The sequence below is a fragment of the Hibiscus syriacus genome, unplaced genomic scaffold, assembly GCF_006381635.1.
Source record: "Hibiscus syriacus cultivar Baekdansim isolate YM2019G1 unplaced genomic scaffold, ASM638163v2 tig00111445_pilon, whole genome shotgun sequence".
NCBI lineage: Eukaryota > Viridiplantae > Streptophyta > Magnoliopsida > Malvales > Malvaceae > Hibiscus > Hibiscus syriacus.
The window spans coordinates 722,267-747,542 of NW_024063096.1; the positions used below are offsets into that span (position 1 = coordinate 722,267).

Genomic DNA, 25,276 nt, shown 5'->3' on the forward strand with positions numbered 1-25,276 from the left:
CAATTTCAGGAACAATACAAAGAGTTAGCAAGCGAAGTCCAGGCTATGAAAGAAGGCACCAGTATGTATCGACTGGACGCTAAAGAATTAATTTTAGCTTCTGATTTGGTCCTACCTCCAAAGTTTAAGACTCTTAATTTGGAGAGGTTTGACGGAACCAAATGTCCCTCCACTCACATTACGATGATATGTAGGAAAATGACTGGTTACATAGGGGATGATATGATATTGATCCACTACTTCCAAGAAAGTTTAACAGGTTCAGCACTACGATGGTATAATCAGTTTAGAAGAGCTGATATTAAGTCATGGAAAGACCTTGCTAAATCATTTCTTGACCAGTATAAACATGTGAAAGATGTCAGGCCTAGCATAATGTTGTTGCAAGGAATGAAAAAGAAGTCTAATGAGAATTTTAGACAATACGCTCAAAGGTGGAGGGAGGTAGCAGTGCAAGTACATCCACCGTTGGAAGAGGGGAAAACAAATATGCTTTTTGTTAGTACTTTAAAGACTCCTTTTTTCTCATACCTTATCGGTAATCCTTCCCGAAGTTTTGCTGATATAGTTATGATGAGAGAAATGATCGAAATGGCAATTAAAAGCGTGAAGCTCGAGGAAAAAGGAAAAAGGAAAAAGGAAACGAAGTCAACGACAAACCGCTAGAGAGGAAAAAGGAAAATGAAGTCAGCAACGTGAGCCAGTATGATTCCAATAACATCACAGCGTCCCGACCTAAGGAAACGGTACCGCCATCCTAAAATGACAATAGACAATGGGCAAGGGACCTGAGGAGAGGGAGGCCTAAATTCGATCCAATTCCTATGACTTATAAGGAGTTATTTAATGAATTATACGATCAACATCTAGTCTCTCCTTATCATGTGGTACCTATGCAACCTCCTTATCCCAAATGGTACGATACTAGTGTTAAGTGTGATTATCATGGGGGAATCCCGAACATTCTATTGAAAATTACACTGCATTCAAAAAGGTCGTCCAAGCTAGAGAAGAAAGAATGTCATCAATTTTGGTGACAATAAACAACCAAATATAGCCCAAAATCCATTGCCAAACCATACAGGAACAAGGATTAACGCAGCCATAGAAGAGAAATGAGGGAGGATTATTAGGAATGTTAGTGAAGTGGTTTCACCCATGTTTTGGGTATGGTGCCAAATGGTTAAAGAGGGATTGTTGAAGCCCAGTCTACCCTGTAAGCAATTTAACATTGAAGATGTATACCATTACCATAGTTGTGCAGGACACAGTATACAACAGTGTCCTAATTTCTTAGAGTTGGTACAATGGATAATGGACAATAAAGAAATCGAATTCTTTAAAGAAATGGCTGAAAAAGAAGAAGCAAAGATTTGCACTTCTGAACGGTCATCCAAAGGAATCTATAGTGTTGGTCGTCCCCTCATCATTACTCCCAAGAATCAAGTGAATGAAAGGGTAGCTCCAAAGGTGATTATTACACCTCCATCTACGTTCCCATACAAAAATAATAAACAAGTGCCCTGGAGGTATAATTGTCAAATGGAAGAGGTGACAAAACAACAAGAAGAAATAAATGAAGTATGACACTTGACCAGAAGTGGTATGTGTTATTTCAAAGAGCCGGAGAAGAAGATTTCTATTGAAAAAAGAAAGAGTATCGATGTGCAGATAAAAAATGATGAGCTCATTATCAATGAACCGGTAAACGGAGGATGAAGTAGTGGAATTTTTAAAATTATTGAAACATAGTGAGTTCGACATTGTTGAACAACTGCACAAGCGGCCTGCCCGTATTTATGTCCTATCACTTCTTCTGAGTTCAGAGGCTCATCGCGACACCTTGTTAAAAGTTTTGAACCAAACCTTTGTCCCGAAGGAGTTACCCACAGAAAAGTTGGACTGACTAGTTGCTAACATACAAGCCGATAACTTTTTATCTTTTTCTGAGGATGAGATCCCTTCGGGGATGATTGGCAATCATAAGGCTCTGCACATTACAGTTAGGTGCAAAGGGCATGTTTTATCCAGAGTACTTATAAACAATGGTTCAACGTTGAATGTAATGCCCTTGGTGACTCTGAAAAAGTTGTCAATGGATAGTACCCTGATGAGAAACTGTCAAAGCGTGGTTCGAGCTTTTTGATGGAATGAAAAGAGAAGTGTTATGCAAGATTGATATTCCTTTGACTATTGGTCCAGCGATATATGAAGTGGAGTTTCTTGTGATATACATCACGCCTACATACAACTGTTTGTTGGGAAGGCCCTGGATTCATCAGGTCGGGGCAGTTCCATTAACTTTACACCAGAGGCTAAAGTTCGCAATTGATGGAAGGTTGGTATGCATCCATACGGAAGAAGACATTATTGCTTCAGTTTCTACTACAACTCCATACGTTGAAGTGGAATAATGAATGTTCTTTCAGATCGTTAGAGTTTGTCAATACCACGTTTGTGGCTGAGGAAAAGAAAATCCCAAAGCTTATATTATCAAACTGCACTAAAATGGGGCTCAAACAGACCTTCAGAAGAGGAGCAAAAGCTGGCCAAGGGATAGGGTGTCAGTTGTAAGGACCAGTAGGTTCAATTTACCCTATAACTAAAAGAGATAGGTTTGGTTTAGGGTATCAGCCAACTTTGAAGGAAAAACAGAGGGGCATTAAGAGGAGTCGGGAATTGAAAAAGGCAAGGTTGACTGGTGAGAACCCAAGTTGGGAACACATGACCTTCTCGCCATTAAGCAACATCTTCATATCAATAGGGCATATGTTTCAAGGGACTTCGTGGAGCAGTGAAGTGATAGTTGAGAATACCTTGGAGGATTTTGGCATTAATGTTATAACCAATGAGGAGTTTGAAGAAATGAGGGCTACAAGCATTTACCCTGCACTACCAGGCTTTGTGTTGAATAATTAGACAATGGAGGAACTTCCTGTAGTTTACAAATCTTTCGCAGAGTAATACACTAGAACATTTCCCTATTGTTCATACCCTGGGACAATAGGTGATCTGGTGTAAATGGTTAAGCTGTGTGTTTTTACTTGCATTCAATAAAAGACGTGTTCTGTTAATTCACAAGTGACAAACATTCTCTCATGCATTTCATTTTTTATTGTATATATATATATATTATTTTTTCTATTTATATGGGAAAAGATTCTCCCATATATATATATATATATCTTCTCTTTCGTTATTCTTTCAGGAACACATATATCAATGATATGAATGCGGATGACCCTGACTTGGAGATTGATTTCGAGATACCCATATGTCAAGAAGAAATTAAAAGTTGTGATGATAATGAGGGATGTGAATTACCTTTTGAATTGTTAAAGATGGTGGAAGATGAAGATAAACAGATTTTACCTCATAAAGAGCTTACTAAGATTTTAAATTTGGGAACAGATGAGGATAAGAGAGAAGAAAAGATTTGTACCACTCTGTCTGTCGAAGGAATACATGATTTGATAGAATTACTTCAAAAATACAAGTATGTGTTTGCTTGGTCATGCGAAGATATGCAAGGTCTGGATACAGAATTGGTTGTCCACAAACTGCTGATAAAGCCTGAGTATAAGCATGTATAATAAAAACTGAGAAGAATGAGACCTGAGATGTCGGTCAAGATTAAAGAAGAAGTGACGAAATAATTTGATGACGAGTTTCTTAAGGTGGCTAAATATCCTGAGTGGGTAGCAAATATTGTCCCGGTACCAAAGAAGGATGGGAAAGTTCGAATGTGTGTCAACTATAGAGATCTTAATAGAGCTAGTCCAAATGACAACTTTCATTTGCCACATATAGACACTTTAGTGGACAATACTACCAGAAATTCCTTATTCTCATTTATGGATGGATTCTCTAGCTATAATCAAATTAAAATGCACCCTGAAGATATGGAGAAAACAACATTTTTCACTATGTGGGGAACATTCTATTATAAAGTCATGTCGTTCGGATTAAAGAATGTAGAGGCAACGAATCAGAGGGCAATGGTGATGTTATTTCATGACATGATGCATAAAGATATTGAAGTCTAAATTGATGATATGATTGTTAAGGCCAAGATGGAGGAGAAACATATCGAGAATTTGGGGAAACTCTTTTAAAGATTAAGGAAGTGGCAACTAAAACTTAACCTAAATAAATGTACTTTTGGGGTAACATCGGGAAAGCTGTTGGGATTCATAGTGAGCCCAAAAGGAATTGAAATAGATCAAGATAAAGTAAAAGCCATTCAAGATTTTCCACCCCCTAAGAACACATAAAGAGGTTCGAGGATTTTTGGGGAAGTTGAATTATATAGCTCGATTCATCCCACAGTTGACTAAGAAGTGTCACCCATATTTCGCCTTCTTTGTAAGAACAATTTAGGAGAATAGAGTGAAGATTGTCAAGAGGCATTTGAGACAGTAAAGAGATATTTGTCGAATACTCTAATTTTGGAACCACTCATCTCAGGCAAACCTTTAATTCTTTACTTGTCAGTTTATGACAATTAAATGGGGTGTGTATTGGGACAATATGATCAGAATGAGAATAAGGAGAGGGTTATCTATTACCTCAGTAAGAAGTTCACTGAATACGAGACCAGATACTCACCAATTGAAAAACTATGTTGCGCTTTAGTATGGGCTACCAGAAGGCTTAGGCAGTATATGTTTGTATCATACTACTTGGCTCATATCCAAGCTCGACCCTTTGAAGTATCTAATGGATGTACTTGCATTATCCAGAAGATTAGCCCATTGGAAAATCTTGTTGTCTGAATTTGATATCTAGTATGTAAGCCAGAAGGCGGTTAGATAGAGCGCCATAGCAGAATTCAATGCAAGTAGGGCTTCTGAAGAATATGAACCGTTAAACTTTGATTTTCCAGATGAGAATTTAATGGCTATATCAGTGGAAGAAACAATTGTATCCACTAGTAAATACTGGAAGATAAACTTTCATGGTTCTTCAAACGCCATAGGGTATGAGATTGGGGTAATCTTGGTCTCACCAGATGAAGAGCATTATCCTTTTACCATTCGACTTAATTTTGATTGTACAAACAATATGGCTGAGTATGAGGCTTTTGTTATGGGTCTTGGAGCGGCTATTGAACTCAAAGTAAAAATGTTGAAAGTATATGGGGACTCAGTTTTGGTAATTTACCAACTCAGAAGAGAATGGGAAGCAAAAGATCCCAAACTGGTGGAATACCGTAAATTAGTCTTGGAACTTATTGAAGAATTTGAAGAAGTGACTTTTCATTACCTCCCCAAAGAATAAAATCAAATGACGGATGCCTTGGCTACTCTGGTAGCAACCTTTAAGATGAACGAGCTTGCAAATATGATGCCTATTGATATAAAAGGCTTATGAGTATCCAGCCCACGTGGAAGAAGAAGAAGATGAAAGACCTTGGTAATATGATTTCTTGCAATATATAAGGTATCAAAGTTATCTTGAACAGGCAACTGAGAATGACAAGAGAACCATTAGAAGATTGGCAGCGGGGTATGTGCTCAATGGTGAGACCCTATATAAAAAAAGCATGAATCAGATCTTATTAAGGTGCGTGGACACTAAAGAAGCCAAAATAATTCTTAAAGAAGTACACGAAGGAATATGCAGTACCCATGCTAATGGGCATGTAATGGCAAGACATATTATAAGATTTGGGTAGTATTGGTCAACTATAGAAACTGACTGCATCAATTATGCCCGAAAATGTCACAAGTGTCAGATTTATGGAGATAGAATACACACCCCTCCTTATCTGTTGCATGTGATGACAGCTCCGTGGTCGTTTTCTATGTGGGGCATGGATGTTATTGGACAAATTTCACCAAAAGCGTCAAATAGCCATCGTTTCATTCTGGTAGCAATATATTACTTCACCAAATGGGTAGAAGTAGCTTCCTATGCAAATGTTACCCAATCAATGGTATGTAAGTTCTTGAAGAAGAAAATCATCTGTAGATATGACTTACCGGAGAGGATTATATTTGACAATGCATTGAACTTAAACAACAAGATGATGGACTCTATTTGTGAGCAATTATAAAGCATCATAATTCCATTGTTTATCGCCCAAAGATGAATGGGGCAGTGGAAGCGGCTAATAAGAACATTAAGAGGCTTATAGAGAAAATGACAGAGACTTATAAATATTGGCATGAGAAGTTGTCGTTTGCTTTGTTTTCCTATCGAACTTTTAGTACGGACGTCAAGTGGGGCAACTTCGTTTTCTTTAGTTTATGGCATGAAAGTTGTCCTCCCTATTGAAGTGGAAATTCTCTCACTTCGGGTTTTGTCAGAGGTGAAGCTAAATGAGGCAGAATGGGTACATACCATATTCTACCAATTGAATTTGATTGAATAAAAGAGGTTGAAAGCTATTTGTCATGGTCATATGTACCAGAAGCGGATGATACGAGCGCACGGTAAGAAAGTTCACCGTCGAGAATTCCACGAAGGAGATCTGGTGCTTAGGAGGATATTACCTATTCAAACGGATTTCGAGGGAAATAGATGCCCAATTGGGATGGACCCTATGTTATCAAGAAAGCCTTTTCTGGGGGAGCTCTAGTCTTAACTGAGATGGATGGGTCAGAATTACCCTATTCAGTGAATTTCGATGCAGTTAAGAGGAATTTTGCTTGAAGATAAAAAAATGAAAAAAGAGAAAAAAAAATGAAAAAAGAAAAAATGAAGAAAAAATGAAAAAGAAAAGAAAAAATGAAGAATAAAAGTTGAATAAAAATGAGGGTTCAAGATAAAAACTTGAAAAAGGCGTCTTGAAACCAAAGGAGGTCTTGAGTTGAAACCCCACAAAGGGCGGCTTGAGTTTTAAATTCAGAATTCGTGCATGGTGGAGGATCTAAATTGTTTTTGGAAGTAGAAAGAGCTCCTGTCATGGGTAACAGCAATGGCAGTTGGTGATTAGGATTGAGACCAAAGATTAATGAGTCTCGATGGAAATAACCAGTGGAGAAGTTGAATGCATATGAGATTCAATACTAGTTTAGGGCATCCAATAATGGGAGATTTGGGAGTTTAGAAAAAGCTTCACACTCTTAGGCATCATCAGAATTTTAGAGATCCTTTTGACAGAAGCTACACTCGAGTCATTCTAACGGCGTGCCAGTTCAAGAGCATTTGCATTATTGATATTTGAATACGCCTATCCTTTTGTTTTTTTCAATTAAAGTTTGTCATGTAGTTGCCTAAAAATTCTCTGTGTTTATATAAATAAAGAGATATTTTTCCTTTTCAATGTCCCTTTTACAAGCGTCTAATTTTGAAAAAGTTAAAACATAAAGCTTATATTATGGTACATGAGATCATTTTGTATTATTATGTAAAAGGTTTTGAAAAATGCAGGTATTCTGAAGTCGAATTTGGTTTTAACATGAAGTTGGTCATGGGTACTGACCGGTTTCAAGAAAGAAAGAAGTCAAAGTCTCGTTAAGCCAAAAGATATGGTGTTGAGATTGTTAACTGGGGTGAACTGGTCAAATGTTCTATGCCCAAGACGAAACTAAGTTTCATCGAAATCAGAGGAGATGGTGTTCCTTCGAAGAAGAAAATACATTAAGTTGCATAATTGCATACATCTTAGGCATGAATAGGATCATAGCATTGCATGATGACTTAAATGTCTACAGGTTTCCCAATGATAGTTGAAGATTGAAAATATTAAAGCATGAAGATGAAGATAACTAGTTTTGTGATCCTGAAAAGAATGATGACGACGATTGCGCCAGAGTAGATTCAAGTATCTAAGGGTTTTCAGACAAGTTTTCGTGATGAAGATGAATTTTCAGAAATTTTCTCGAACTCAGAATTTTTGAGTATAATATTTTCAAGCATACATTAATGATTGATGATATTTGATTTTCAGGTTCAACCTTCGAAGCAAATCAAAATTAAGCCTTCACGAAAGAGTAGTGAAGCAAATCATCTAGAAGCCTTCACAAGGAAGTAGTGAAGCAAAAGAAGATTGATCGAGTTCCTACTCCCTGAAGAAAGAGAGAGAGAACCCGTAGGTAGAAGATTGTTCGAGTCTACTCCCTGAAGAAAGAGAGAGCGAACCCGTAGGAAGAAGATTGTTAGAGTTTTACTCCCTGAAGAAAGAGAGAGCGAACCCGTAGGCAGAAGATTGTTCGAGTTCTACTCCCTGAAGAAAGAGAGAGCGAACCCGTAGGCAGAAGATTGTTCGAGTTCTACTCCCTGAAGAAAGAGAGAGCGAACCCGTAGGCAGAAGATTGTTTGAGTTCTACTCCCTGAAAAAAAAAAGAGCGAACCCGTAGGAAGAAGATTGTTCGAGTTCTACTCCCTGAAGAAAGAGAGAGCGAACCCGTAGGGAGAAGATTGTTCGAGTTATACTCCCTAAAGAAAGAGATAGTGAACCCGTAGAAAGAAGATTGTTCGATTTCTACTCCCTGAAGAAAGAGAGAGCGAACCCGTAGACAGAAGATTGTTCGAGTTCTACTCCCTGAAGAAAGAGAGAACGAACCCGTAGGAAGAAGATTGTTTGAGTTCTACTCCCTGAAGAAAGAGAGAGCGAACCCGTAGGCAGAAGATTGTTCGAGTTATACTCCTTGAAAAAAAAAGAGTGAACCCGTAAGAAGAAGATTGTTCGATTTCTACTCCATTAAGAAAGAGAGAGCGAACCCGTAGGCAGAAGATTGTTCGAGTTCTACTCCCTGAAGAAAGAGAGAGCGAACCCGTAGGTAGAAGATTGTTCGAGTTCTACTCCCTGAAGAACGAGAGAGCGAACCCGTAGGCAGAAGATTGTTCGAGTTCTACTCCCTAAAGAAACAGAGAGCAAACCCATAGGCAGAAGATTATTCGAGTTCTACTCCCTGAAACGATAGAGATCAAACCCGTTTTCTGAAGATTGTTTGAGTTCTACTCCCTGAAACGATAGAGAACAAACCCGTTTTCCGAAGATTTATCAAGTCTCACTCACCCTGGAGGAAGAGTAGAGCGAATTAATCGGTCAATATTCTTATGGTCGAACAAATTTGATCATCTATTGATCTTTGTTATATTCTTGTTGCATGATAATGAGCAAAGAGGGGTAGCTGTAGATGCTCGATTTGTCCGGGGTCTTTTTTGAAGTTGATTTGGGTTTATTATCGTTTGGTTATTAATATATATATATATATATATATATATATATATATAATCAAGTAACTAAGTGATTAAATATATATATATGATATGCACTAAATAAACGTTTATGTTACAGGTCCAAACTACAGTCCTAATTACAAAAGGACTATAAGATTCAGCCCAGGATAGAGCAGCCCGATTTGGAGGTTGAAGCCCAATATTGTAGCCCGTTAGGGTTTTCTGTCATCAGCTCCCAGTGCCGCAATAGTAGGACCGTTGGATCCAACTTCACGATCCAACGGTTCCAGTTCACCCAGAATACCGAGCCAGCGTGCGTAGATCCATCTGGAACTCCAAAACAGTGCGCAAACTCACTGAGAAAGACCATGCTTGTCGACCACCCACCTAGGCCATTGCTGCCGCCCATATTCGTCATGCTCGAGCCCATACCTAGGAGGAATTTGTTTTTGTTTCTCGAGAATGCAAGGGATGTGAACAACAGAAAAATAATAAGCAACCATCAGAAACTGGGATCAGGGAGCAATTATAAGCAAAAAGGAAAACACAAACAAGGTGGAGGCGATTACGAACCAGAAAAACAACAATAAAATATCATCGAGAGATAATCAGAGCAAACGAGAGTCATCAGTGGGAATTGAAACAAAATACTAAAAAAAGAGCAAGAACCCATCAACAACCAGGAGCCATTCACAACCCAAAACAAAAGGTAAAAAGCATCGAGTCACCAAAAAAGCCGAGAGCATCCAAGATAGAAAAAGAAAGGATTCTTACCCTCGGTAGCTCCAAAACCTTTTCCATATGAGCAAGGTCGCCTCCTTTCACGAAGGTAAACAACCTACCATAGTAAATTTGGATTTGAGGGAGCCTAAAGCCATGGAAAGTAAGGTTTTTTATTATTATTTTACCTTTAGATTTTGGGTTTCTATCGTGAGAGATTCTAAGTTTGGGGTTCAAGTTTATTCACAAGGTGGGTTCGCGTATGTGGGGGACTCCTCATCGGAGCTCTAGGCGATAGAGAACACGATTGTGTTTAAGGTTGAGGGAGAGGGAGAACAACGGGCTTTGGTTTGTTAGGGCTGAGGAGAGAATGAAGTTAGGGCTTAATATTTACCCTAATATGCCATATATTACCATGTCAAAACGGCGTAGTTTCACAGAAGCGTGAAACGGCGACGTTTTGATAGCTGGGGATCTGTATTTTAGGAAAAAGGGGTAATAACTATTTAGGCCCTTGTATCTTTGGTTCATTTCGTGTTGGTCCTGTAACCGAACTTCACTGGATTTTGACTTAGAACTTTAACGTTTTATGTATTTCATTTTAGTCATGTATCATGTTAGGACTATTTTTTTGTGATTGTTTTATTTTAGATGTGTAATTTGATAAACTTTCATTTTGATCCTATGTAGTACTTTGGTTGTATTGTGTTTAGAGTACCTAGAAATGATTTTTTTATGAAAGGAGCCTATTGTTTACTTTCTTTATAATTTAGCCCTTTGTTTAATATTTTTTGCATTTTTGTAAGGTTAATTTAGATTTGTTTCGAGTGTATGCATGTATATATTATTTCGAGCATGTTGTTAGTACATACTTGTTTAGGTGTAATTTTTTTAAGCATGTTAGCCTCATTTGCATGATTTAATCTAATCACATAATTGGATTAAGAGTAATACATTTTTAATTTAAAACTATCGGAATGGCTTCTCTTAACTCACTAGAGAGTCGTTTTGACGATTTTAAATTAAAAACGTATCCCATCAGTGTCACCAAAAATCGATTCATCATCGTAAAATTTGGGAACGAAAGAAAATGAAATATTCGACTATTTAAATTTTTTTTGAGAAAAGGTTGTTAGAACTCACCTAAAGATCTGGTCTCGTTATTTTTAAATAATCGAATATTATTTATCTTTCTAATGGCTTGGTAATTTTAATTAAATCTATTTTGTTGTTTTTGAATGTTATAAAATTTGCATTTTTGTTATCTTATGGGATCATAAATCAAGTTAAATTTGAACTTGTGAAATTCGTTGCAAAGATATTAATTAATCGACTAGGTACCGATTTTAGGGCGTTGTGGGGGTGCTAATCCTTCCTCGCACGTAACTGACTCCTGAACTCATTTTCTGGTAACGCAGACTTCAATTTGTCGTTTTAATTAAAATTAATTTTTATTTCAAATGGCAAAAACATTTTTTGGGTTCCCAATCACACCCTAATCAAGGATTGGTGACGATTCTTTGAACAGCAAGTTTTATTTTAAAAAGGAATCTTAAATTTTTCGAAAGGAAAGGTTTCCTAAAATCGTATTATTTTTAATTAAAATCAATCAGTTAAGAGGAAAATTAAAAATGACGCGGTTTTCAAAATCTCATTCTTTTTGGAAAAAAATCGTTTCGACACCCCGAACACAAGCCCTTTAGTAAACTATTTTACATAGACAATACCTCTTATAGGATCACATGATGCGTTAGAACTAAGGAAGGACATAGGACCTGAACCCGACGGGTTTCGTCCCGACCCGAACAAATATAATTTTACCTTATATATTTAGGAATAATTATAATAATACCCTCTATTTATTATTTTTCAATTAAATCACTATTTTTATTGAATAAATATAATATTTTTCAATAAATATATTATTTCAAGTCAGGTCAGATTCGGATTTATCTCAAAAAATGGGGTCAAGTTCGAGTCGAGTGGAGGATGTATATTTTTATGGTCGGGTCGGGTTGACTAGAAACCCTATCTATGACCATCCCTAGCCAGAACGAGACCTAAAATTCGACTATCAAATCTACCTAATTATGTTGACCTACAAATAATTATCATAGCCCTACTGTTGACATGTGCACTAAATTTCATTATAAATGTCCTAATTGAGACTGAAAAAGAGGATGGATAGTTTGTAATCGACCAGTCCTCTTTCTCCCTTCTTATGATAGTACAGACTCTTCCTCCTCCAAAAATTGATCGACGACCATGATTCTCCGTCTAAATTAAAAGATGTGAATCACCAACTTATTTTCATCAATAATGTTAAACATTTTATTTTTTTTTAACAAGGATGACAGTTTATTTCAAATATATATTTTTTATGAAATGAAAACATCTTATCATTTTCATCATAAAGTATTTACCTATTTTGAGCTTATGAACTTTGTAAGAAAATATACAAAAGCGCGAAATGCAATAAATACCTGTTTTTACTTTGAACTAACTTGTTCGGAGAGAAGTTGCTTGCTTGCTGATAAGAAACACATCTAACCTCGTCGCTTTCACCATAGAAGAAGAGGAGGAAGAAGATGAAAACACATTGGTGTTCGCTTGGATTTGATTAGAGAGGGTTGGAATTTATGTCAATTAAGCTTTACATTTGGTTGTTTCTTAGAAACTTACACATACTACTTTACACTGTACATCCAACGCAGAAGCTGAGGACAGGATCATGTGAAAATCATCTCCAATTCAAAAAAGTAGCACAGTAATTTCCTCCCTAAACAACTTTTGATAAAGAAATTTCGAATATTTTCTCCAATGCATTCTCGCAGCCTTTTCTTTCGAATATTTTTCAAGAAATTTCCTCTCCCTATTCTAGCATATATGTATTAGAATTTGTGAAAATTAGTGTGAAAAATAATGAATTCAAATATATCTATTTACAGGTAGATATAAAATAAAACTTGAATTAATTTAAAATATTAGTCTAATTAAAACATAAATATATTAGTTTAATAAACAATCATGTCATTCATTAAAATTTATGATTTGTTTGTTTTATTGAAAACAAATTTCACTTTATAAAATAAATGCTTAATAAAAAAATAAGTGTTCAAAATTATGTTTCGAAAAACGTTTTAGTGCATAAAGTTTTTTCTGTTATTATTTTAGGTATTCGGGCGTTAAACGCCGTTAAAATTTTTGGTAATTTTGAGAATTTTTATTTAAAATAAAAAATAAAAGAATATTTAAAAAAAAAACTATTTTTTTTTCAAGTCTTAAAAACACTCATAACTTTTAAAACCTTAATTTTAATCCATTTGTCATCGCCGGCCACCGCCAACGTTGTCAATTGGCCGAACACCCAACGATGTGTGACCGACCGACCAACCACGATGAAAATCCCTATATTTTCACAACCGATCGAACACCCAAAAATAGTGTAAATGAAAGATTTTGTTTTAGGGTTTTAAATCCCTTATATTTGAGAATTTATAAATTTATGAGGATTTGGTGTTCGATCGGTTGCGAAAGTATAGGGGTTTTCGTCATGGGTGGTTAACAGGTCACACGTCGTTGAGTGTTCAGTCAATTAATGGCATTGGTGGTGGACGACAGTGGCAAAGGAATTAAATTAAGGTTTTAAAATTTTTGAATTTTTTTTTAAGATCTGATAAAAATATTTAAATAACAAATTTCAAAATTACCATAATTTTTAACGTGGTTAACACTCGGCTACCTAAAATGATAACAAAGAAAATGTTATGCAATTCTTCTTAACGAATAATTCTTTAGTCGCACTAAAACATTTTTCGAAATAGAGTTTAGGCACTTATTTTTGTATTCTTTAAGGGTAAAATATATCATTTCTCACCGAACTATATTCTCTCTCCTATTTTACTCAATGTACTTTCAGTTTTTCTAATTTACTCACTAAACTTTCGAATTATTTATGTTTTGATCACTCTGAATTATTTTATTATTTATGTATAACGTGGCTTTTTATTATTATTATTTAAGATGGTTGGGACTTCTGGTCTATTTTGCCCGCAAATGCTGTGCTTTACTCTCCTGAAACAAAGCTTCCGAGGACCGCGGAGCATGCTTTAAGAAGCGCAATCCCAGCAAATACGAACATGAAGGCTATACAGGTTTTAAACTGATAACTGAATCCACACATTTGGTATGTTTAGATGCTGATCACCCTTTTTTTTTTACCATCTTTCATTTTTCGTATAGGCTTCTTTGGAAGACCTTTCCTACTGCTAAGGATTCCACAAAGAAAGCCTCATGGAGCTATAGAGGGTAATGTCAAGAAAGCCTTAAAGGTACCTAGTATTTCCTTTTGCACAAAACATAAAGAAGTTAAGGAGTCTATACCAGTGGAGTTCACTCATATTGAATGCATCTTTTTAATTTTCATTCGTTCGTTCTTTGTTATTTTCCCTGTCAAGTTCATGGTTAAGTTTTGATGTTATATTGCTTTGTTTAATTTCAGATAGCAGTAGATGGAAAGGATTCTATTTGGGCAAGTATACCTGCAGATTTAAGGGAGAAGGGTTCAGCTCTTTACAATTCTCTTTTTGTTGGGAAGGTATGGTGGAAGAAGAAATTCATAGTTTTCTATCTTCTTTTGTTTTTATCGCAGTCATCTTTCGGGTGGGTCAAAATTGAGCTTTGATATAAATAAATGAGTTAGAGCCGTCACCGATCATTTAAAAAAATATTTAGGTTGATTGGACACCATCTTACTTGATTTGCGTTTTACTAGAAATATATCGGATTCGGGAGTCGATTACAGTCAATGAAGGATTAGCACCATTGTACTGCCCTTTTGGTACTAATTTAATTTTCAGTTGTCTTAATTAAGAAAATTATAAGTTGAATTAAAAAGTAAAAATTTGATCCAAACTACTCACATTTAATTGATTTAAAGTGCCCCTAAAAAGGTCATAAAGATGTTAGATTATAAAATAAAATATGAAGTGATTCAAAAGGAATAATTAACAAAAATTAAATTATAATACTTTAAATAAAGTAAGGAAAAGAGATACATAGGTACATACATGCTGAAAAATAAATGGACATAAAATTAACATAATGAGATACAAAAAAAATAATAGAACAATTTAATGCCAAATAAAAGAAAGGATCGCATATATTAAAAACACAAAATAATGAAGAAGATAAAGAAAAAGTTAATTGAATTACAATGTCAATTGTAAGATTAATAACAAACAAAGGTGAAAAATAATTAAATTAAAACAAAGAAAATAAAATGAATAAAAATAAAAATAAAAGAAATAAATAAAAATGTTGGATCAAAAACTCATAAAATATAATAACCTAAAAAAACAATTAAGTGAAAAACGTGAATTGAATTAAAAAAAAGGATCGAATTAAAAAAAGATTAAAGTAAGTGGTGAATTTAAAATGAAAATTATAATTAAAACTAAATAAAAGCACAAAATGGGTTTCCACAAAGATCAGAAGGACCAGTGTTGCAATTGAACCTTACCTGAATAAAAATGTGTGGATCCTAGGGTGAAACGGTAGGGTTTCGGGTCAGCTATAAAGCCCAAATTTTACAAACAAAATTCATTTTCTCATTTCTTTCAAAACCGATCAAAAGAAACCCATTTATTTTCTCTAAAATGTTCTTCAGCCAACGAAGAACATTCAACCGGAATTCATGGTAACCCAGATTTCGACCGTGCACCGCCTCGCCGACCATCGTTCATCGGAGGTGAAACTCGAAAAAAACTTATACCTTTCGAAAGCCCTTGATCCACTCTCCTCGAAAATCCACTTTGTTTTCGCAAAAAAAGCCTCGGGGAGGGCTAGATATGAGAAAGACTTCTCGAAAACCCTCCCCCGATCATCGGCTTTGTCTCTTTTTTTTTGTATTTTGAGTCAAAAAAACAAACCTAATACCAACATGCAAGTAAACCGAGAAAGGTAAAGGAAGTACCTTTTTATTTCTTTTCTTTTCAAAGTTTACAAGTCTTTTTGCCTTCGATCTCACTTGTTTTTTTCTTTGATTTTTGCATGGATTTATAACATTAAGAGTCCCTTATTTTCCATTCGGTTTAGAGTCCTCTAAGATTTGGGTTGTTGGCTTGATTATTCGAAATTAGTTTCCTACTATGGGATAATCTCTTCCGATCCAGCCGAAAAACCGAGGGTTGTGGAGTTGAATCTTGCTATGCGGCCGTACGGATTAGGGTTATTAGAAACCCATATCATTGACCTCTGTTCTGAGCCATTGGATTGGCTGTAAATCCGGCTCAAGATGCAACGGTGTGGTAATGTTCTTAGGATTTCACCAACCCTAGTTGATATGCGATTTGGGTCGTTCGATCGATGCTTGATCCTACGGCTGGGAATGTGCGACTCTTTTACTTGAATTAGCAACCCTAATTCACCGAGTCAGGCGAACTTGGGTCAAGTCGATTTGCTGGACTCTTGGCTGAGTTGGTTTGCTGGGTCAGGCCTGCCACCCGGTTGGGTTCCTTATTGGACTTGAACTTGAACTCCTTGTTCAGACCAAATAACAAAAAGAAAGAAAATAAATAAATAAATAATGAAAATAATATATAATATATAAATATTTTTTAAAAACTATATAATATATATATTTTCAAAATGTTTTCAAAAATTATATGTTATATATATTTTTTCAAAATGTTTTTAAAAACTATATATTATATATATATTTTTTCAAAATGTTTTCAAAAATTATATATTATATAAATATTTTCAAAAATTATATATTATATAAATATTTTCAAAAATTATATATTGTATATGTTTTCAAAATTTTATATATTATATAATATTAAATAGCACCTCGGCGAAAATGAGTAAGGCCTCTTTACCCATTATCACCAACGTTATTTTTCGATTGGTTAATATCCTTAAAATCTTATCTGGCGATCATTAAAATAAAGCAATTCTTACTCGGTTCTTTGCTGTTATCTCCTCTAAAATTCATTAAAAAGGAACAAAATCAAACGGAACAACAAAAGAAAAGATGTCTGATTATTTGCCTGTTGAAGTGATCATCGATATCCTCAAAAGGCTCCCGGTAGAGTCCCTGGAGAAATACAGGTCAGTTTGCAAAACTTGGAACAGTCATTTGCGACCCATCGTTCGTTTCAACTCATTGCCAAGCTTCCCTTTCGATACCACCCAACAACACTCCCTTACTACTCATCAGGGGCTTCAAAAACAGCGAAGCAAACTATTCTTCACACTATGATAATGATGGGTTTGATGAGTTCAAGCAGTTTCAATTCCATGTCTTTCTGCGTGTGTCGAATTTTATGTATGCTGGTTCTTGCAATGGGTTGATTTGTCTTTGGACATGTTACCGTGGTGTTATGAATTTTGTTTTCTGGAACCCTTCGATTCAAAAGTACGTTTCTTTGCCCCTTCCTAGCTTTGTCTATGTCCGTTTAAAATTTGGGTTTGGCTTTTATTCTGGAACCAATGATTACAAACTACTTATTTTTGGGGTTGACTATGATGATAATTTGATTCAACCTTGTTTGTTTTCCCTGAATGAAAATTGTTGGAGAAGGGTTGCTGCCATTGCTCCTAATTATGAAGCTAATGTCTTATCGACTTTCGTTAACGGGGCTGTTCATTGGTTAGGATATCAGAAGAGAAACGATGGTCGTTCAGTAATATGATTTTGGGGTTTGGTGTGAGTGCTGAGGAGTTTTTTGAGATAAGTTTGCCTGAGAGCTTAATTGGTTTGTGTTACGATGATTTGTCAATCATGAACTATGGGGAATCTTCCATTGCAGTGCATAACATGATAGATGTTACGTTGATTGAATGCTGGGTGATGAAGGAGTACGGTGTGGTTGAGTCATGGGCTAAGGTGTTTGCATTCCCTACGTTTAGGGGATGGTATCCGCCGCCAAGATTGGCGTTTCGGAACAATGGGGAAGTTATATTGCAAGTGGATAGGGAGAGATCGCTTTACACGATTTGAACTGTCAGCTAATTGAGCCTCACGGAGTTAAGGTCGGGGATTCTCTTCCATCTGTCAGTAATTACGTTGAGAGCCTGGCGTTGCTCGACAAAGGGGTCGATGTCAGCAGTTTTAGCGATTATGCTATAGATTCAAGTGGTTACTTGGTTTTAAAAAACTCCTTATGGACTAGTAAGTGCATAACTAAGAGTGGTACTGATGGAAGAGAGTGAAGCGACATGGGACTGGTGATCACGTTCACCTGTTATTTTCACAGCTGTCTAATTTTTGTAGTTTATATGGACTTGTATAGGCATAACTCTCCTTATGTTAGCTTAATTGCACAAATACCTTGATGAGTGCTACTGTAAATTAACACCCCTAATCCCATGTCGGGAAATTGTAAGAATGCGCTAGGATACATTTGTGGAAACAACGACAACTCAAATCGTTGGATCTGCTTATTCTAACTTCTTATTCAGAAGTTATAGGGAATTTTTTTTTATTTTTTCATGTGAATCCTTTTGATCATATCTGTACCTCCTTAGACCGATGCGGGTAACCCGATTCGATCTGGAGTGTCACATTAGGGCCACCGGAGCGATCTACTGTAAAAATAGCGGAAAATTTAAAACTTTTCTTAAAACTTGTAAACTCATAAAATCATTTATGAGTACAAAATAAAAGTTATCAATATTCAAAATAAAACAGATTTTCAGACTCGTATATAAAACAAAATACAATTACATGCCCACAAATCACATGTACCGTACTCTGCAAACAGTACCGGAAGAACTCCCTTACTGAAGTCGATAGCTGCACTGGTACAATTCTTTTAGCCTGAAAAGATAAGTAACAGAGTGAGCTTTGGAAAGCTCAGTAATACAGAACTACCAGATGATGCTGATGAACGTGCAGATACAGATAAATATATATTTCCTTATTGGTTCAGATATTTACAGATTTCTTTGGCTGAGTTGAGGTCCCATTGATATTTCAGGTAGTAACAGATAATATTCAGTTCAGATGGAAATATTTCGGATGTCTAGGTTAAGGATATCAGAATAGGTTATCTAGTGTGTTCCCGTAAAACCAGTGAAAAGATACAGATAAAATATTTCAGTAAAATCGGTTTTTGTAAAATGTTTTACAAAAAACATGAACACTACGCCCATCCATCAAGTCTAAAATGTGTAGGTTCCCCAGAACCATACACCCACCGTCAAGTCCAGTAAGGCCCTGAGCACACAGCCGAGGAGCCTCCAGGTATACTTCCTCCAACATTACCCCCCAAATAAAACATGTTCCGTCCGTAAACGGATATATCAAAAATCAAAACATAATTCATGTCAAGTATCATATCAAAATCTAGGTCAAGTATCAAATCAGAATCCAAGTCAAGTATCATATCAGAATCCATGTCAGATATCATATCTGAATCCATGTCAAGTTCAGATCATAATTCAAATCGAAAATCAGATAAAATATTCATGTGAGTAGGGAACACACCAGAATTTACAGATATTATTCAAAGATATTGGATAATCTTAACAGGTAGAGGAACACGGATCTTCAGTATACCGATAGAATATCGGAATTCAGAATCACTATTGGGAGAGTTCAATAACTGACAGAATCATCAATTATTCAGAATGTGATTTGAGCTGATAAGGAAGAAATGAAGGTTCAGGACATTTACATTCTATGTCAATTAATCGGATTATCGGACAACTCTTAGATGAATAGTTCCCAGAACTAATGCTTGTCGATTGTTCAATTCATTGTTCTTCCAGGGTATTTACTCTTTAATACCACAAATTCTTATCCATAGATCATTTTCAGAATCATCGCTGAATAGATCTTCCAATGTATTTATTTCATTTTCACGCTTCCACAATATCATGTAATGCTGGCGTACTTGATTATTTTGTTCATAACCCATTGTAATTGTACACTATGTAAACTCATCAGAGTTTCCAGACTTATCCAAATCACTTACTAAATCCTCAGTCATCGAGGTTACCTAGTTCATTTAGCAGTCATGTCCATTCCAGTTACTTCGGGATTTTCCAGAGTAATTCAAATGTTTCTAAATTTCATATACATGTTGTACTTTCGTTCCATTCAATTTGGTCTTCGTGGTTGATTTGTCGAACAAACGTCCAATTCTTAGTAATGAATGCGATCTATAGTTTAGCTGAGCTGAATACTTCCAAAATTTATCATCGAGCCAAACTTGAGAAGATGAATATGCATTCAAGTAATATCTATGTCATTCAGGTATTGACATAACTTTAGGGTCGATCTACTCACTTAAATTGTGTTCCATTACTTTTAAAGATAGTCCAACACCTATACTTATTTGGATTCCTTAATTAATCCAAGACATTTACTTAGTTTAGGTCATAAGGTTATTTTGGTAATTTTGGTGATCAGTTTTATTTCATTCATTTCAGAGCTCGAGGATATCCAATCATTCCTGAGCTTGGTGATATTCTTGGGTTATTTCCATTACAGGAGTATTCTGGTCATTCTATAGATCCGATGTATTTCAATCATTTCCTTCCATCCTATCTTATTATTTAATTCCAATTTATCATCTATTTCAGTCCCTTTGAACAATTCTGATAAAAGAGCACCCGATAAATTGTTCTTCAGGTATTTATTCGTAACTCGGATATTTTCGAGTCAAGTGCTTTCTCAGCTTTTTACCAACGGAATATCAAGAGTTTTCTGTACTAAGTCATGATCTTAACAATCAAATTCGTACTTAATCGAGTTAAGTATAAATCCTCAAAGTACTTTCTCATTCAGTGTCAACTCTTAACCAGATAATTTCGATATTAGCTCTTAACGAAAATAATTATAATTTAAAGATTCTATGGTTAATTGCTTTCTCGAATATTCTCTGATCTTGAAATTATTCCTTAACAAACTTCTAGCATCTTTCGCAAACCCTTGTTGGTGTTAAAAATCAGTTATCCAAATTTTCTAAACAAAACTATCATTTCTTATGCACATCTGTAATTATATCGGATCAATATGTCTTTTCAGAGTTATTAACCAACTTCCATAGACAATTGTCATCCTACTACATAAGGGTATTTTCGTAATTTTACCCTACCAGAGTATTCTCATAATTTCTCATCCAAGTACCTTTAACATTTAACCTTTAATGATATAAAATATAAGTTACAAATCCATAGCTGATTTCTTTATCACTAATCACAAACTTGTAATTTAATTCTAACAATCTCTCAATCTATTATATTAGTCATTCGATTCGTATTCAGTTACCGAATTTCTACCACATTCATATCAAGTGTATAAATTAATCAACTCCACAAAAGTGACCAACATTATCTTATTCATGCATTTACCAATATCAACTTGTTCCATAAAGCATAAAGAGTTAGTAAAGTATTATCTCGATTTCCGTGCAATACTGATCGACCATTAAATTCCATTCAAACGCCCTTGATCTTGAAATCAACTTCCAATATTTCCTCAGATCCATATCAATAGAAATTACATAAAAAACGGAGCTTAATTCTGAAAAACGGATAAAATCGGATGATAAATCAGTGAAAACAGCTTACCGGGTTCGAATTTGGCGAAACAGACTTCGAATTCGGATTCAAGACGTCGAAAGCATAAAATACGACTTTTCCAAAATTTGGAATTTTCGATCAAAATCAAAGTCAATGGGTTTGACTCGTAATTTCGAGGCCTTCGGTCCGAATTTCAAAAAACAGACTACAGAATCAGATTTGGAACGTCGAAAAACGTCAGGATAGGTATACTCGGTCGAAGTCAAAGGTCGTTTAATGCCCGGTCAAAGCCGGTAAAAGTTCTGGTCAACTGTGGTCAACGCCGGTCGCCGCTCAACAGTCGACTATTTTACACAAATATCACTCTAACGGAAATTAATTACCAAATTAGCCACATTCTGCAAATATTTACAAAACTAACACCCGGATTTTACACAAATAGCACCCAAAACATAAATTAATTACAACTTTATCACCCAGACGATGCCCATCTCGGGGGGTGGCGCGTGCGGTGCGTGAACAGTAACCCAGTGTCGGAAAATTCTCGGAAAAAATTCCTAAAAATTATTTTAAGCGATTTTGAGACACTTACAAAGCTCGGTTCACAATTTTGAGCGGCAGAGAGCTCGATTCCGAAACGTCGGAAACTTTGACGGTCTCACCCGTCCACGCGCTGGCGACGACGGAGAAACGGAGAACACCGGTGGACTCGGAACGATGCAAGGAATACGATGGTGCGGGAGGTGTCATAAACGGATGACCCGATCGTCGTGAATCGACGAAAAACCAACTGAAATCGAGTTATTACCGACGATACTTCCGACTGAAATTAACGACGAACGGCGATGATTCACGACGAAAGGTTTGAGGGGTTTTGTTCCTCGGTCAATAACGAACACGATGGTGGTTTCGGTTCGTCGATCGGAGGTCGGACGACGAGTAGATCGGAATTGAAATGAATGTTGTTAGAGAAGAGAAAACTAGAAATTATTCAGAACCTGCGCACGGGAAGGGGTTTATATTTTCTCATAAATAAAAATGGGCAAACCATGAGTGTAGTCACTAAACATCCTGCACTTTTTAAAACGGTCTGTCAACTTTGAAATTTTATAATTCAATCCTCTGTTTTCTTCCAAATTACAAATTAAATCCAATACTTTAAAATTTCTAAAATTTAGCCCCTAAATTGGGGTGTTACAATATCTGCTTGATATGTACCTTCTATTACATATATTAAAGTCTGCAATCGATCTATAATGCACTCTTAAAGATCAATTTGCCTGTCTGCTTAAGTTGAAATGCTTTTCTCTCATAGACGCTCTTATGAACTCGCATGGCACATGTAAGCATAATCGTATATACAAACTCTGGCATTTCTATTCTTTGAAGACCAAAATTATAATCCCTTTGTTTCATGGCAAGGGGCCATTGTGCTTGTGATTTCGTGTTAGTTGTAAACCAACACGTTATGTTTATTTCCAAATGCTAATTCCTGCAATGCTATCTTCACTTCATTATTTCAGTGACACTTTTTTTTTTCTTTCTGAATTCTTGCAGGACCCCAAGGAACCATGCAAATATATGGGCCGTTGGAGCATTTCTGCCCTTTTGTTAATGAGAAGAACTTCCGTATACTCTTTTTTCTCCGTCTTGAACTGCATTTTTGTTTTGCACTTTTAGTTAGAATAGACTCCCGGGTGTACCGAGTCACCCTTAGGCAGTTTTCGTATAGACATCCATTTGAACTGCACATATGGTCTTGCCAATCTTGAACAGCCTCTTTAAAGCACTTTTAACATATTAATTAAAGAGGAAACCCGATATTTGGTTGTTTTTCTTCTCCTTTCTTTTGGTACAGAGAAGACTGTAGGTTGGAGGGATTGTAGAAGCTACCGCCTTGTAAAGGTGATTGCGTGAGCCACCGAACTAAGCCTCGGGTTCGGGGTAATGTTTTAACTGAATGGAAGGAGAATATGTTGTATCTGAACTCCGAAGAGTTCACATGAAATAGACTAGATGCTTGCAATGCATGCAGGGCTTGATAACCAGCAGCGATGATAAGTCGTAGAACGGTGCTGGTTCACTGTGGCCATTATGTTTCAAGCTTTGATGCTTGAATTCATATAACGTGCACCATGACTGTTTATGATGTTTTGGCTGTGTTTCCGAACTTGTTGAGGGTTGAAGTAAATTGATAACCTTTTGCCTGCATTTTTCGGTTAATCTTTACATACACCTTTGGTATTGAAGTTAGGTAGCTGATGCTGTTGATTTGAATGTGCCATCAATAAAGTATTACGCGACGTCGGAGGTGAGTATCGTCATATTACCTAGCGTCGGAACTGAATATTGTCACGGTTTTGTCCTCGGAGAAGAAAAATCATGGAATGAAGGAAAATTAATCATGTTTTATGCTGTTACAGCTCAATCCTTAGAGTGTTTGTTTCACTAAAAATAAATTATTTAAAATATATATATATATATATATATATATATATATATATTTTAAATATCAAACAAAGAAAAGTATTTTATCTGAACATCAGAAAATAACATAGTTTTCCAGAAAATCAATATCTTCTAAAAATAAATATTTTTCGAAAATTATTTTAACAAAATAAAATAATGATTAAAAGGGTTAATGTACATTTTGGCCTCAAACTTCGACTTTATTCTACAACTTGGCACTAACTCATTTTTGTTATAATTTGGCCCATCAATTTAGCTTTGAACTGAAATTTGGCTCCCGACTTTTTGAAATATAAATTTAATCTTAATTAAATATTTAAATTTGGCAAATGGGTAACTTTTATCTCTGTAGTTAGGGGTGAGCATTTGATCGAGTCGAGTAAAAAATTTCGAGTTATTCGAGTTGACGAGTCTATTTTATAACTCGGAGTTGACTTGAAATATTTTCGAGTCAAGTTGAGTCTAAGATATTCAAGTGGAGTTATTGGAGTCGAGTTGTTCGAGTTTCTATACAAATTTAATTGTAATTATTTATAGTACTATAGTATGAATCTATTCCAATTTTTTGACTTTATCTAATCATATATATATATATATATATATATATATATATATATATATATATTCATATTCTTTTCACATTACAATGTTATTTAATATATAAAATACAATCTAAAATTATAAAATATATTTGCAATATTATATTTCAAAGAAGGTATTTTGAGGATAAAAGATTAATGGGAGTATAAAGGAGTCAAAGAATTGATGTGAAGAAAGAATTTGTAAACAATTCTAGTCAAAAGACTAAATTGAGTAAAATACAAAGTTAAAGGACTACATTAAAAAAGAGAATATATTTTTAGAAAAAAATAAGAATTGAAGTTACATGGGTATTCTATATTGGTAGGGGCATGTGGTTTAAATTTGGTCAAAAATGTACTTAAAATGAACGATGAATTGAAGCAATACGGAAATCAAACAAAATTAAGGGACTAAATTGAAAAAATAAAAAATTATTATTAAATTGGAATTGAAAGTACATATGTATTATATGATGATTTAAGAGCATGTTGTTCAAATTTGGTAAAAATTTGACTTAAAATGAAGGAGGAATTAAAGGAATAGGAAATCAGAAACCAAATCGTAAATCTGTCAAAAATACTCATCCAAATTTTTGGTTTTTCGAGTTGCTCAAAATTTTGAAATTTCAACTCGACTTGAACTCGAAAACCGAATTGATAATTCGAGTGGAGTTGAACAACTCGAAATTGAAAAAAAATCAATTTTTCGAGTCGAGTTTTGCTCACCCCTCATGTAATAAACCCAATTTATCATTTTCGTATCAATTTAGCACTCAAAGTTGTTTAATTGCATCATTCTATACCCTACCCCTAACTTAAAACCCTAGATTGATAATCAT

The 25,276-nt window shown here is 35.3% G+C and overlaps 1 protein-coding gene and 1 long non-coding RNA gene across 2 annotated transcripts; one reads left to right on the top strand and one right to left on the bottom strand.

The window, feature by feature from the left end:
• Positions 1–9,194: 9,194 nt before the first annotated feature.
• Positions 9,195–10,176, bottom strand: LOC120163447. The gene is made up of 2 exons (XR_005519654.1): positions 9,907–10,176; positions 9,195–9,782 (listed from the first exon to the last, which is right to left on the bottom strand). It is a non-coding gene; the product is annotated as an uncharacterized LOC120163447 (long non-coding RNA).
• Positions 10,177–16,888: 6,712 nt separating this feature from the next.
• LOC120163405 lies at positions 16,889–17,857 on the top strand. Its single transcript, XM_039173348.1, has 2 exons — positions 16,889–16,965; positions 17,512–17,857. The coding sequence occupies exons 1-2, from the start codon at positions 16,889–16,891 to the stop codon at positions 17,855–17,857; spliced, it is 423 nt and encodes a 140-aa protein (XP_039029279.1).
• Positions 17,858–25,276: the final 7,419 nt, after the last annotated feature.

Coding starts and splice junctions, on each gene's coding strand:
- LOC120163405 (XM_039173348.1), top strand. CDS start 16,889: ATGTCTGATTATTTGCCTGTTGAAGTGATCATCGATATCCTCAAAAGG. Junction 16,966..17,511: donor GAGTCCCTGGAGAAATACAG/GTCAGTTTGCAA, acceptor TTCATTGGTTAG/GATATCAGAAGAGAAACGAT.